The sequence below is a fragment of the Dendropsophus ebraccatus genome, chromosome 1 (genome assembly GCF_027789765.1).
Source record: "Dendropsophus ebraccatus isolate aDenEbr1 chromosome 1, aDenEbr1.pat, whole genome shotgun sequence".
NCBI classification, from domain to species: Eukaryota; Metazoa; Chordata; class Amphibia; order Anura; family Hylidae; genus Dendropsophus; species Dendropsophus ebraccatus.
The window spans coordinates 107,458,905-107,474,507 of record NC_091454.1 but is presented as its reverse complement, the minus strand read 5'-3'; the positions used below and the strand labels follow the sequence as shown (position 1 = coordinate 107,474,507).

General features: G+C 40.8%; 1 protein-coding gene across 1 annotated transcript in view; it reads right to left on the bottom strand.

The window, feature by feature from the left end:
- Positions 1-15,603, bottom strand: part of CPED1 (cadherin like and PC-esterase domain containing 1) — a 178,782-nt gene that overhangs the window by 131,655 nt on the left and 31,524 nt on the right. Inside the window, exon 4 of the mRNA XM_069976564.1 lies at positions 2,022-2,097. Within this exon, the coding sequence (XP_069832665.1) occupies positions 2,022-2,097 (76 nt within the window). The remainder of the gene's footprint in view (positions 1-2,021; positions 2,098-15,603) is intronic.

Sequence of the window (15,603 nt, the reverse complement as noted above, 5' to 3'; positions counted from 1 at the left end):
ATAGACACTATTCTATGCACAAGCAGATTCCACATTCCATCGAAAGAAGTGACATGTCAATTCTTTTGGCGGAATGCGTAATCCGCCTGGGCATAGAATAGTGTCTATGGCACGGACGGAGATGCGCGCCACCGCGTGCAGGTACGAGCGACCGAATACGCCGCGGGTTATACGCAGGAATTCCGTAGTGTGCATGCACCCTAAGGCTATGTTCACACATTGGACGTCCTTCTTTCCATTGACTTCAATGCATTGCCATTGCAGTCAGCTAAATCACAGCAAAACCCGCCTTTTCTCTATTTTTGACATTGTGCCTTTACACAATGGGCCAGTTCACATGGAGTAAAACTGTCGGAATCCCACAAGCCTCAGTGTCATACAGGCACTGTATAGGAGGGCTTGTGCGCCTCCTCTCTCCGTGCCTCTCTACTCGGAATGTGGTGAGCCCCCCATTGCTATGGCTGAGGTACGGCCAGTCACTTGCCAGATGCTAGAGTGTGACGCCACTCCGGTGGTGGTTGGCCGAGATACTGCTAGGCCCAGTGATGTTATGTCATGACACCAATGCTGTTTGGGCACACAGGTATGGTGGCACACCTGCTTTTAGTTTAAAGGGATGGTTGTACCTTGTTCCCCTGTGGACAGTGTCCTGCCGGGTTGCTACGGGGTCCCTTGGGTTGCTATCACAGTGGGCCGGAGTGGTGTAGTGACCCTCCCGGAAAATTAATACTACCACCCACAGAAAGAGAATGTGTATATACTGTGTTGGTGCGGGGCGAAGAATCACAGAGTCTTCTTACCATAGTCTCTTGTTGACTCTGAAAATACTTGTGTGCAGCAGAACATACCGCTGTGCCTTGACAGGATATGTTACACTTGATAATACACTTGATAACACACTTGACAATACAGGATCCAGACCCTGTTACCTGTGATGAGCGGAATGCTGAGGGTTTCCTGCTGACAACTGCACTGTGAGATAGAGTTCATAGGCTTCTAGCAACTTTGCTCTATACAGATCAGTTCCTAGCTTGTTTGCTGTTGTGGATACTGTCCTGCACTGTGACTCTCCTAGTCCACGGCGTGGGTTGAGATAATCTCTGACGTGTCCTCTCCTGTGAGGGGTTTAACACTGCATAGTGCTTGGTAAGGTTACTTGAAGAGAAACTGTTAGGTGTGTCCTAGCTCTACAGAGTCTATAGACCAAAGACCTCTACACTTCCTCTACCCATGTGACTTCCTATCTCTAGCATATCTAAAGTGCGCTGTGAGTGGGTGAAGAGTGCATAAAGAAGAAGTAAAGTAAGAGATGATAGAAAAAGAAGTTACTCCCATAGGTTCACAGATCAATGTGACACATAAATAAACAATAACCCTTTCCATACTTCAGTCGTGCAACAACAAGTACATATACCTATAATATACTATAATATAATACTACTACATCACCACTTAATAGTACAGGCTGAAGGAAGTAACCAATAGCAGCACCCGTGGTGGGACACCACAGGAAGAATTTCTTCCGAGGGTTCCGCCGCAAATTCCGCCAGTTTTACTCCATGTGAACAGGCCCAAAGCCAGGAATAGACTATAAACAGAGAATAGGTCATAAAGGAGAGATTGCGATTTCTCCTCTTCTCAAATCCATTCCTGGCTTTGGCTTCAATAATCTGTCAGAAAAATCTCTCTGTGTAAAGGCAGCCTATGAAGGCACAGCAAATGAGCGCCGATCGGAGTTTGGTGCACACTTGATGCTGCCCACCACCAACTCATGTTAAAGGGCCTTTAGATTTTAACACATTAGCAAACTTCTGGGTATGTACTGCATTATTATGGCAGAACAACACATAAAGCCTTTGCTGAATTGCTTTCAAGTATGTTTCAGTGTGTATTTGTATTTCGATAACTCTCACATATTTAAGAAAGAGAAAAGAGACGCTGCTAAAGCTCCTTTTTCAAGTCTCTTTGAATAACACAAACAGCAGAATCTTGAAAGAAAAATGTTTCATGTTGCGGTATACCTGGGAAGTGTGCAGCCAGCTGACAAATCTCATCTTTTATGCATAATATCTGCCACATTTGCGGCAGCATGTTCACCTGAAAAATATAACATTTGTATTACTAAACAGGTAACACCACAAACTAGCCTCATACAATACAGTCACCGTGCCCAGTATGTGTTACCTGGGATTTATTATGTGTACAATAGGGTTAAAGAAAAAAAAAAGACCATGCCACTAAGTCCAACACTATATATTATTTTAATTGCTACCTAATACATGTAGAAAGGAAGCAAACAAAATAGGGGGGTCGGAATGGGCAGTGTCCAAGAGCAGGTGTCTGCTCCTATTGTAGCAGCATTTATATACAACAGTTCCAGTGAACAATAATAGCTATCAATAGAGAATATAAGCAAGTGCTACTTTAATATATAGTCCATTTATCATATCTCACAAGGCAATCTATTCAAACCATTTATACATATAAAAAAAACCAGATCATAGCCATTCTCTATCATCAACAAATACTTTTAATAACCCCTTAAGGTCAAAGCCAATTTTCGTTTTTGCCCTTTTGCTTTTTCCATTTTATGTTTAAAAGTCCATAGCGCTTGCATTTTTTCACCTAGAGACTTATATGAGCTCTTATTTTTTGCGAAACCATTTTTACTTTGTAATGACTGGCATTATTTTTCCATAAAATATGCTGCGAAACCGGAAAAAAATCATTTGCGCTGTCAAATTGAAAAAAACAAAAACAAATTTGTTTTGATTTCAGGGAGTTTTGCATTTACGCCGTTTGTCCTATGGTAAAACTGACTTGTTACTCATGTTCCTCAAGTTGTTACGATTACAATGATATGTAACATGTATAACTTTTATATTATGTGATGGCTTTTAAAAAATTAAAACCATTGTTAACAAATATATGTTCCTTAAAATCGCTCCATTCCCAGGCTTATAACGCTTTTATCCTTTGGTCTATGGAACTGTGTCAGGTGTCTTTTTTTGCGCCATGATGTGTTCTTTCTATCGGTACCTTGATTGCGCAGATACTTTTTGATCACTTTTTATTACATTTTTTCTGGATTTGATGCGACCAAAAATGCGCAATTTTGCACTTTGGAATTTTTTGGCGCTGACGCCGTTTACCGTGCGAGATCAGGAATGTGATTAATTAATAGTATGGGCAATTACGTGCACGGCGATACCAAATATGTTTATTTACTTGTTTATTTATTAATTTATATTTATAAAATGGGAAAAGGGGGGTGATTTGGACTTTTATTAGGGGAGGGGATTTTTTATTAATAAAAACACATTTTTACTTATATTTTTTTTTTAAAAAACTAGAAGTCCCCCTGGGGGACTTGTATATAGACAGCACTGATCTCTCATAGAGATCAATGCTGTGTATATACACAGCAAAGATCATTGTAATCGGTGATAGATTGCTTTGGCCTGCTGCAGGCCACAGCAATCTATTGCCGGCCTGGCACGGGCAGAAGAATGGATCTCTCCCCCACGATCGCATTGCGGGGGGGAGATCTGTCCCACTAGACACCAGGGATGCTGTGTACAAAGCACTTCAATGCAGCTGTCAGGTTTGACAGCTGCATTGAAGTGCTTAATTAGCCGGCGGGGCAACGGGACCCACGCCGGCTAATAGAGGCACTGCCTGGCTGCAGATTGTAGCCGGGAGCAGTGCCGTTCAGAGCACCACGGCATGGTGCCGCTCTGAACACCCTCCGCGGCACCATGACGTACCAGGTACGTCATGGGTCGCTAAGGGGTTAAACTTTGCATTGAAAATTCATAAAGTCACAGAGGAACAATACTCCGGCAAAGTATTGTGTAACTCGCGTAAAGGGTATACAGTTTTAGCTTACATATCATAAATAACAATACCCACAATTTCTGCACAGAGCTTTTTGTAATATACATGTCATAGGAATGGGAATATATATATATATATATATATATATATATACACATATATTTATCTTACATAGCTATAGATCTACCTGTACTGCACTACAAAGTTTTCTTCAGAAATGACAGTTTACTGTTTATGTGGGACTCTGGGCAGTGTTTACTGCGACACCTGCACTATAGCAGTTTTATTACCAAAAACCCGTGTGTCGGTGTATCCAGGGGTAGGCAAACATACCACTCCTGGCCACCGTGACAAGTGACTCGTTTGGTACTGCAACAGCCAGCCCGAACACATGACACCTTCTCCCCCCCCCCCCCCCCCCCAGTCACTGCAAATGTCTAAGGACATGTGTCTCAGAGTTCATTGCTCTTTCCTGGGCATATCATGGGTAGTGTGTGAGGTTTGCCACTCAGATTAATAGTCTGTTTGACAGATCACTTTGCAGTCAATATGTAAAAGCATATGAGCTTTGCTTAAACATCGACCTGGACTATTTACTAGACACCTTAAATGCATTGTGTAATCAGAAAATGGTTTATTGTTCAAATCTAGTTTTTATGTTAAATATATTTTCACATTTTAGCAGTGTCCTACTTTTCATTACATGCAGGATCAGGGCCGGATTAAAGGGAGGGCACCCGGGGCACGTGTCCAGGGGCCTCCACCACTATGGGGCCTCCACCAGCCCAAACCTGGAAGTGGTGTCTGGGAGCCAGTCCCACATGCAAAAGGCATGTGGAAGAGCACCTGGACACAGCACTGGCCACACTGCATGCTGTCCAGGGAGGGAGGGAGGTGTAGGGTTAATCCTGTGTAAGCATCTCCTTCCCGGCAGGCTCAGACTCCCCCCTGGTGGTTCTTGGAATGGATTCTTCCTGTCAAGCTTCTGGGTGCCTGCCTCCTGCAAGTCCAGGTTCTGCCTGCGATTCACAACTGCACATGCTAGCTGTGGTGGCTAAGACAGTGGGCAAGAGCGCACAGAAAGTGCTATGTTCTCGCATTGAATTTAGTGGAAACACACCGCGATGCTCACCCCTCCCCCATCCTGTCTCTAGGGCCTGGCATCTTCCTATGGACTGCAACTTCTAGGGACCATCATATGCAGAAGAGAGGAGGATGCTGAGCCATACAGCCAGGAGTGAGGAGGGGTAGGTGCTAAGTCCCCTACTGCAATCAGCCACCTGTATAGATTGCTGTATGGTTTATTTGTGGGGGAAGAAAATGGGGGGCCCCCAACCAAATTGTTGCCCAGGGCCTCCACCAACCTTAATCTGGCCCTGGGCAGGATTACAAGGAAAAGTGACACCAGCATATAGATAAGATAGAATCAGCCTTTTCACAACACGTAAAGCTCAGCGCTCAGCCACCCCCTCTCTGCACAGTGACCTGACCTAGGTACATGTCACTGATAATGCCTAGAAAACTCTCCCATTGAAGTAAAAAAAAACAAAAAACATTTTTACATATCAAATTTTACATCATTTTTCAAATATTAAATTTCAAATATCTCTAACTGCTGTTAAGAACAAATACATTTCTGATCTCCTTTTTTTCCTGAATATAAAGTTAAAGAGGCCTCCTGTCCTGTGACTAGAATCTATATAATTATCATTATAGGACACACAGACCCAAGAGCTCAAACAATATGGCTGCCCGCATAATAATGTACAAAAAATTAAATAAAAAAAATTACAAACTGAAAATAGATGATATAGTAACTGTTAAAAGATAGGAGATTAGTAATAACAGTCTAGTAGGCCATTGCTCATTTGGTATTAAAATATCTTAAGTGTACTAAAATAAGGCTGTAATCACACTTCATTAGTGGAGTTATGCAAATTCAATATATGCACCAAGAAATCATTCTAAGGGGCAAAATAAAAGTGTTAATAGACCCTTTCTTGAACTTAAACGATATATGTTAGGCTCTTGTTTTACAACGGTCTAGGTTTGTGCCCACTGTAACCTCAGAGGTCTGTTCTTATGTGACAGGATCTCAATGACATATAGAGGCTCTGCTCTTTACCACTGGACATCTGTATATTCCACTTAGCGTCACCTTTCTGTCAGCATGGACCATGTTGGTTATTCTTCTCTGACCACACTTCCTTGTCACAGACAGAACTGGCACCACATGGATATTCTTTGATTTACCTTTTGTTGCTCCCTATAGAGATTTTTGTATATAAAAATCCCAGGAGACACAGCAAACACAGATATTAAAAGTAACAATCCTTCAAATGACTATATTGTATAAGATACAGAAATCCTTATGTTTTCAATTTCTTTCACTCTACCTAGTTTAGTTTCAAAAAGATATTTGTTCAGTTCCCACTGAGGCAGAACAGTTTAGGGTATTTATTCAGAATGTCAGTGGGAAAGTGAATAGGCCTGTCTGTGATCCAGATCTGTAAATCCTCTTCAATAATAACAAAGAACAAATGGATTTCTCATCTCCCTCCTCTGAATGAAAATAAAGTTATGTTATTGATGCTACTAAATAACAACACTTGCGGTTTCCTGTCCGGTGACTGAAATTTAAGGAATTATCTTTTTAGGACACACAGACACAACAAGGATTTACTTATGAATGAAGCTATTATCCTGTAAGAACATTGCGCTATCATAGCTGGCTCACATGCTAGTTTACTAATCTACTGGATACAGTATTTCTTTACAAATAACATTAGGTAGAACAGATGACCCTTAGTTGAAATACAACTTGCATATATACAACTGCGTTGCAGGGTACATAAAGTGACTTGTCAGGTGGGTCGCTTTTCCCAAATCTATATACTTCTTCAAAACTAGATTTTCCCCCTTAAGGACGCCGCCCAAAATGACCTTTACGACCATGACAATTTTCAATTTCGCATTTTAACAAACCCCCAATGTCTATGGGGTGAGATTGGGAAAGAAAATACAGATCCACAAATTTAAGAGGCGGTTCTGTGTTTGCGTAATGAATACAGCGGTATGCATGTTTATATAGCTTTTCTAATGTCTTACTATTTTTCTAACAGTAAAATTTTTTGGGACATAGATGATTAAAATGGCCCTATTGTGACTGTTATATCAGTTTAATTTTTTCACTGTATTGGGCATAATTTTTTTGTGCCATGATTTCTAGTTTTTATTAGTACCATATTTGTGTAGCTCAGACATATTGATCACGTTTTATTAATTTTTTAAATATAATGTAATAAAAAATCATCACTTTTTTTTATGTTTTTTGTTTACTCTGTTCACCATATGAGAACAATACTGTTTTATTTTAATAGATCGTACAATTACGCACGCTACAATATATTTATTTATTTTACTGTATGTGTTTTATTCATAAAATAGGAAAGGTGGGTGATTTAGGGTGCATTTACACAAAAAGATTATCTGACAGATTATCTGCCAAAGATTTGAAGCCAAAGCCAGAAACAGACTATAAACAGAGATCGGGTCCTAAAGGAAAGCTTGAGATTTCTCCTCTTTTCAAATCCATTCCTGGCTTAGGCTTCAAATCTTTGGAAGATAATCTGTCAGATAATCTTTCTGTGTAAAAGGACTCTTAAACTTTTATTGGGGAGGGGCTGTCATGTTTTATTAAAATTTTTTCATGTTTTTATTTTACACTTTTTGGTCACATTCGCAAAATGTATTTGTTAGTAAAATGGCCGTTGTTGCAGCTTGCACAAAATAACTGATGGGTCTATTTTGTGCAGCCGTTATTCAATGAACACAGTAAGGTTACATGTAACCTGACCTCACGCTACCCTCCCAGCTTAACACAGTGTACAAACAGACAGCCAGTGATGTAGCTTACATGAGCAGTCTCAGAAGGGAAGGCGGGGGGGGTTCAGGGGGTTAGAGCAGAGAGGATTTTTTATGTCTTCAGCAAAAAGCAGCAGCTCAAAACTAAGGGAAGGAGATGGAAAAGGTAATAACATGAATGGAATACATTTTTAGTCTCCATGAGGGATGTGGGATTTAATATATATTTTACCTAACTGGATAACCCCTTTAAGGCTATGTTCCCACTTCGGGAACATAACGGACAAAGGAGGCCATCTCCTTATATAGACAGACGGTAATATTGATCATGATCATTGACCAGAACGATGATGCCATTAGTTCCGCAACACGGTCCATTGTACATCTTCCATGCGCGGACCGTTAATACAGAACGCGTGAATGCCCCCTAAGGGAACACTGTCTCAGACTACCTAATCCAAAAGGTCTTATGCTGGAGCAACAGCTTACCGATTTTCTTTACATTACCACCTGTCTCAATCTTTTCTAGAAACTGACACCACATCTTACAGAGCTGATAATGTTTAAATTCTTAAAGTGACACTGTCACCCCCTTTGTGCATTCTGACATCTCTACACAGGTGTAATGGGTAAGTTTAGCAGTTTTCATACCTTACTTTATATCATACATCATGGTGCTTGTTCAAGTAAAAAGTCATCTTTTATCAACTGCAGATTGTGCTAAGTGGGCAGGGCTTCACTGCAACAGCGCCACTTAGCCCTGCGCCACAGCACCACTGTTGTTCCCGCCCCTCTGTGACATCATCAGCGTATAGACCCCGCCCCTTCGACAACCTAGACCTTTGGGCCAGCCTGTTTCAATGATTGGCAAAGGGGTGGGGCCTATGTGCCTTTGACGTCATGGAGAGGTGGGGCCAACAGTGGTGCTGTGGGTGGGGCTAAGTGGCGCTGTTGTCGTAAAGCCCCGCCAACTTAGTACAATCTGCTCATAATAAAAGATCACTTTTTACTTGAACAAGCATCATGACGTATAATATAAAATAAGGTATGAAAACTTTTAAATTTACCCTTTACACCTGTGTAGAAAAGTCAGAATGCAAAAAGGGGGCGACAGTGTCACTTTAATAAATGTCTGGCTACCATTGTCTCACCACTGCCTTATGTTAATTTCAACAATCTTTTATCTGTCTACTGGTTTGTCTAACATAGGCCAGTCCACATAAATCGTTCCACAGATATATTGGGGCACATTTATCATTGTGCTCCCTAGTGTACTCCACAGAATCTGCGCCTTTTCCATGGAGCCTGTCCCGTGGAGCACAGTCATTCCTAAGCAGGTCCCAATCTTTAACTCTTAAACAGCTGGGGGGCATGCAGCACAGCATGTATTGTAACAACAATCAGAAAGTTATACAACAGTTAAAGATAGTAGGGCATCAGTGAAGCAGATGGCTGCCTTTTACTATTTCTATTTAGTAACAGAGCTGCATTTATAATAAGTGACAGGTTAAAGAGTGTTTCCTTACATGCTTTCCATTAGCGTACAACAAAGTAATATATTTCATGTTTTCATTACCTCTAAGACAATCCTAATGAAAACACGCTCTAGAAATAGAACAGCTGACACCTTTTGAGGTGAAGTTTAATACAAACCTCCAGTTTGGAAAGCAGTGTGTATTCTAGCTGCACAAAAAGTATATCTTTAAAGAGGATGTACCATCAGGTACATCCTCTTTAATCTGACCCAGGGATAGAACAGCGCCGTCACGGGAAAGCCGGTGCCGCGTTCCGTTTCCGTGTACGGTGCTGTTCTATCAACGGGTCCCGGGCCGAAGCTTAAGCACAGGAGGCAGGCTGGCCTGCCCCCAGTGGGAGGAATACCCCGCACCTGTATGACGCGACTCCATTGATTCTTATGAAGCCGCGTCATACAGGGGAGGGAATTCGCTCCCACTTCAGCTCCGGCCCAAGACCCGTTAATAGAACGCTGCCGTACACGGGAACCAGGCCACGGTTCAAAAAAGAACCACGGCACCGGCTTCCCCGTGAGGGGGCCGTTCTATCCCTGGGTCAGATTAAAGAGGATTACCTGATGGTACATCCTCTTTAAGGTTAGACCCACACTGTGTTTTGCTGTCCGTTTAACATATGTCAAATAAGCAGTGCTTTTTAAACTGAGGCGCCCCCTAGCTGCTGGTGACCCATAGCTGGGGAGGCTGTTTTTACAAAAGTGACTATAAGCTGCACAGTCCTCTCCCTTTCACAGTGCTCTCTGGTTTAGGAACATTGACTCATGTCGTAATTATTTTAACCCCTTCACATCCACAATCTGTATATACGTACCTACTGTCGATGCCCTGTGCATATAAATTTATATATATGTTCCTTTCATATATAAATGTTCCTGCCATGAAGGGGTTTTAATGTGAACGGGGCAGCTTCAATGTGATCGGCCCCACACACAATAGAGTCCCAGGAGCCAGAAATAATAACAGGCAGCCACAATCACGCAGTTTAACCACTGAGATTTATAGCAATCGAAGTGATTGCTAAGGAAGTACCTGACACTGACTGATCGGGACGCCAGCTGCATGGCTACGGGGGTCCTGATCACTTTCCTTGACAGGCGAGGGGATAATACTTATCTCCTGTCTGTCAGACCATTGATTTTCTCATAGAATCTGTCATCAGGCAGACTCTATGGGGGAGATTTATCAAACTGGTGTAAAGTAGAATTGTCTTAGTTGCCCCTAGCAACCAAACAGATTTCCCCGTCCATTTTTTAAAGAATCTGTGAGAAATGAAAAGTGGAATCTGATTGGTTGCTAGGGGCAACTAAGACAGTTCTACTTTACACCAGTTTGGTAAATCCCCCCCCCCTATGTGCAGATCACCAGTATTGGCATAGCATAGATCAGTATATGCAATCTAATGATTGCATATATAAGTCCCCTAGGATTTGAATATTCTCAGTGTTATGTCTGTTGCATTGTAGGAGTTAAAGAAATAAAAGCAGAAGTCTCATGCTGAATTTTACTGCAGTAGTCAAAAAAAGGAGAGCATGCCAGCAGTTAAGTCTCACAGTGTAGAAAGAAAGCAGCGTTAAATGTCATACTTTTTTTCCCCAAAATTATTTTTACAAAGATTTTTTTCAAGTAGTATAAGAATACAACAACGGGAACAGACAGCACTCAAAGGTCCTATTCCTGCAGAAAGAAAAAGCAAAAACAAACAAACAGTACAATAACCTTTTGGCAATGTCCCGTACTCTACATGAAAATTCTAATGAAAATGCGAAGATGAAATACCAATAAACCGTTCATCCAAGGGAAAGTCTTGGTGTCTTCTTTTTTAACACAATTACATAGACAGCATGACATTAAATGTCATACTTAATGTAACAAACTTAATACACCCAACTTTTTGGACCACTCCTTGGAAAATAATCTGAGTCTAGTTTTGCATGATTGTGGGTGTAAATGGAAAATTGTGTGATGGAAAGAATGATCAATTTTTAAATGAACTTTTAGATCCATCACTTTTAAAGTTAAAATGTAAAAGGCTCTTACATATGTTCCAGGATACATGTACTTAGCACTCTTTCACGTTTTTAGTAACAGATTAATATTCCATAGTAAATGTAACCTTTATGTTTGCTTCCAGTAAATTTCCTTTTGCACATTTAGGCCATGTTCACATAACGTTCACAACCGGTCAAAAGTTTGGGGTCACCCAAACAATTTTGTGTTTTCCATGAAAAGTCACACTTATTCACCACCATACGTTGTGAAATGAATAGAAAATAGAGTCAAGACATTGACAAGGTTAGAAATAATGATTTGTATTTGAAATAACATTGTTTTTACATCACACTTTGCTTTCGTCAAAGAATCCTCCTTTTGCAGCAATTACAGCATTGCACACCTTTGGCATTCTAGCTATTAATTTGTTGAGGTAAGCTGGAGAAATTGCACCCCACGCTTCTCGAAGCAGCTCCCACAAGTTGGATTGGTTGGATGGGCACTTCTGGCGTACCATACGGTCAAGCTGCTCCCACAACAGCTCAATTGGGTTCAGATCTGGTGTCTGCGCTGGCCACTCCATTACTGATAGAATACCAGCTGCCTGCTTCTGCTGTAAATAGTTCTTGCACAATTTGGAGGTGTGTTTAGGGTCATTGTCCTGTTGTAGGATGAAATTGGCTCCAATCAAGCGCTGCCCACTGGGTATGGCATGGTGTTGCAAAATTGAGTGATAGCCTTCCTTATTCAGAATCCCTTCAACCCTGTACAAATCTCCCACCTTACCAGCACCAAAGCAACCCCAGACCATCACATTACCTCCACCATGCTTAACAGATGGCGTCAGGCATTCTTCCAGCATCTTTTCATTTGTTCTGCGTCTCACAAACGTTCTTCTTTGTGATCCAAACACCTCAAACTTGGATTCATCTATCCACAACACTTTTTTCCAGTCTTCCTCTGTCCAATGTCTGTGTTCTTTTGCCCATCTTAATCTTTTTCTTTTATTAGCCAGTCTCAGATATGGCTTTTTCTTTGCCACTCTGCCCTGAAGCCCAAAATCCTGCAGCTGCCTCTTCACTGTAGATGTTGACACTGGTGTTTTGCGGGTACTATTTAATGAAGATGCCAGTTGGGGACTTGTGAGGCGTCTGTTTCTCAAACTAGAGACTCTAATGTGCTTATCTTCTTGCTTAGTTGTGCAACGCGGCTTCCCACTTCTTTTTCTACTCTGGTTAGAGCCTGTTTGTGCTGTCCTCTGAATGGAGTAGTACACACCGTTGTAGGAAATCTTCAATTTCTTAGCAATTTCTCGCATGGAATAGCCTTCATTTCTATGAACAAGAATAGACTGTCGAGTTTCAGATGAAAGTTCTCTTTTTCTGGCCATTTTGAGTGTTTAATTGACCCCACAAATGTGATACTTCAGAAACACAATCTGCTCAAAAGAAGGTCAGTTTTGTAGCTTCTGTAACGAGCTAGACTGTTTTCAGATGTGTAAACATGATTGCACAAGGGTTTTCTAATCATCAATTAGCCTTCTGAGCCAATGAGCAAACACATTGTAACATTAGAACACTGGAGTGATAGTTGCTGGAAATGGGCCTCTATACACCTATGTAGATATTGCACCAAAACCAGACATTTGCAGCTAGAATAGTCATTTACCACATTAGCAATGTGTATTTCTTTAAAGTTAGGACTAGTTTAAAGTTATCTTCATTGAAAAGTACAGTGCTTTTCCTTCAAAATTAAGGACATTTCAACGTGACCCCAAACTTTTGAACGGTAGTGTAAGTTCCATAATAATTCTGGCTGTTGTTGCAACGGCCATGATTGGTACGGAACTTACGTTGTGTTGCAGGCCCAGGTAATCCCAGCGGAAGTGTGTACACAGAATATACACTCTGGTCGAGATCCCTAGTGGCGCCGTAAAAAACTGACATGTCAGTTTTCTGCGGGCGCTATTTAGTGAATAGCGGCTGCAGAAAACACTGTCAGTGCACACTATGGAGCGAGCGGCTCCTGCCACACACTCCATAGTGTGCAGTGGGGAGTTCTGATGCGGGCGCGCACGGATGCGCCCGCATTAGAACTCTGCGTCACTAAAGATCATCCGGCCAGTACTGCAGTATCGTCTGGGATGATCTTTTCTGAGCCAGCCGGTCTCATACTAAGTGTGCACATAGCCTTAGAAGGCATTCATGATTATTTTGCTCTGTTTGCATATTTTACATACCCTCTTCTTATCCTATGGATAAGGCTATGCTCACACACTATAAAATAAGGCTTGGCTCACACACAGTAAAATAAAAGCTAAATGCGACCGTATTTTCAATATAATAATGCGTTACAATGAAATCAATAGGAAATTGGCCAGCAGCGCACACACAGTGTAGAATCGTAATTGATTACGACCATCCAAATAATTAACATAATTATTATATACTACCTGCTTTTGCAAAATATGTCCTTTTTTATTACAACCCTATTTTTCCTTCATTTTACTGTGTGTTAACCTAGCCTAAAGCTGCTGTCTAACTTTTTGTGATTATGCTACAGCTACAGACTAATGTCTGGTTGTGCCTTGTTCATAGCTCATTGCCACAGAAAGTGGTGACATACTTTATTAAGTCAGCTGTATTCAATTCAGTGCTTCATTTTAGATAGGTGCTTGTCCCAGAAGATATGGATATGTCATAAATGTCTCGATGGTACCAACCTTTTAAATGTTCCTAACACTCTGAAAATAACTTTTGACATGGCATAGAGACATACAGTATATATCTTCCTACAACTACCACATGCTGGACAAATAATGCCAAAAAATTATTACAAAGTAAAGTTTTACTAAATAACAAAAAAGAACAATATTAAAATCTAATTATATATATGTGTGTGTGTGTGTGTGTGTGTGTATGGAGTAACACACTAGGCTAGAGGAGAAATATTGCACATAGATAAATCAAAACATGTATATATAATAAAATGACTACACAATGTAAATCTATAAATGTAAATCAGCAACAAATTGCAATAATAGAGTTGTCCACAAAGGAACCTCAGCCTAAGATTAAAGATACATATAAACCTGGTGCCTGACAGAGCCACTCACCCATTGCTGCATTTTGCTTTATCAAAGTAACTCTGTCACTCACCCAACGCTTCTATTAAAAATTTTGAAAAATTATACTTTCTCTGCAAAAAAAAAGTCCTCATAAAGCAAACAGTAAAATAAAAATTTACAGCTCCGTGTGGTTTGCATAAAAATCCACTCCTTTTGGGTGGCGTATGCCAGGGCGCATAAAGATAAATGTGCCCCACAGTCTTTACCATATATTCATGTTCCTAATGCTAAAGGCATATATCGTACCAGGAGTAGTGCACATCCCAGTACAGGCAGTAATGTAATGTACTGAAGGGCATGGTGACAGAGGGAATGCTATTGTGTAGCAGTAAAGGGATAAATGTAAAAGGTTGGTACGGCAGGGCTTACAACTTTTTTTTTATTATGAGCGCAATGCTGATTATCCATACACTTTAATGTAGCACATTATTAGATACAAAATATGGATGTGTTTTATAGGTATTTGGAACATAGCCTTAGGGTGGGTTCACTCACGAATTGCAGTGGATTTTAACCCGGGTGATTCCCGGCACTGTCAGTTTGAATAGATTTAAATACTTAATTTTCATTCTGCTGCAGATATATATAAACCTATTCAAACTGACAGTGCCGTGAATCGCAGTGGAATTCGCAGCTTGAAATCCGTCGCTTTGTATGAACCCACCCTAAGGCCATGTTCACACAACATAAGTTAAGTATTAATCATGGCCGTTGTTGACGATTATTAACACGCTGTGATTAATACTTAACTTACATTCTCAAATCGCTGGAAAAATGGACTTCTTCACATTTTGTGAAATAACTCGCTATTTATTTACTCAGAGAAATACCATGTCCTTTTCTTATCGGCTTGTATACATATGTTATGTTTTATTATTCTTTACTGTTTAGGCCTTGTTGTATACTTTTTTCAAAATATAATAAAAATTTAATAAAAAAAAAAACAACTTACAATGTGCTGAAGCTAGAGGAAATCCCGGACGGAGTGTATACACATAGTTTACAATCAGTCCGGGATCGCTAGTGGCCACGCAAAAAACTGACATGCCGGGTTACAGAACGCACAGTTGTTATACATAGTGTCAACATGGTCTAAAGCGGTCTTGTCTCTAGATTCCATTTGTCCACCTGCTTCCAAGATAGAGTTAGAAGGAGGGATTGCCCACTCAGCCAATCACTGACTGCACAGTCCCCTTCACACAGTCATTTGCTAATAGGACTTGCTCCAAGCACTCACCTTGAAAGCAGCCAGAA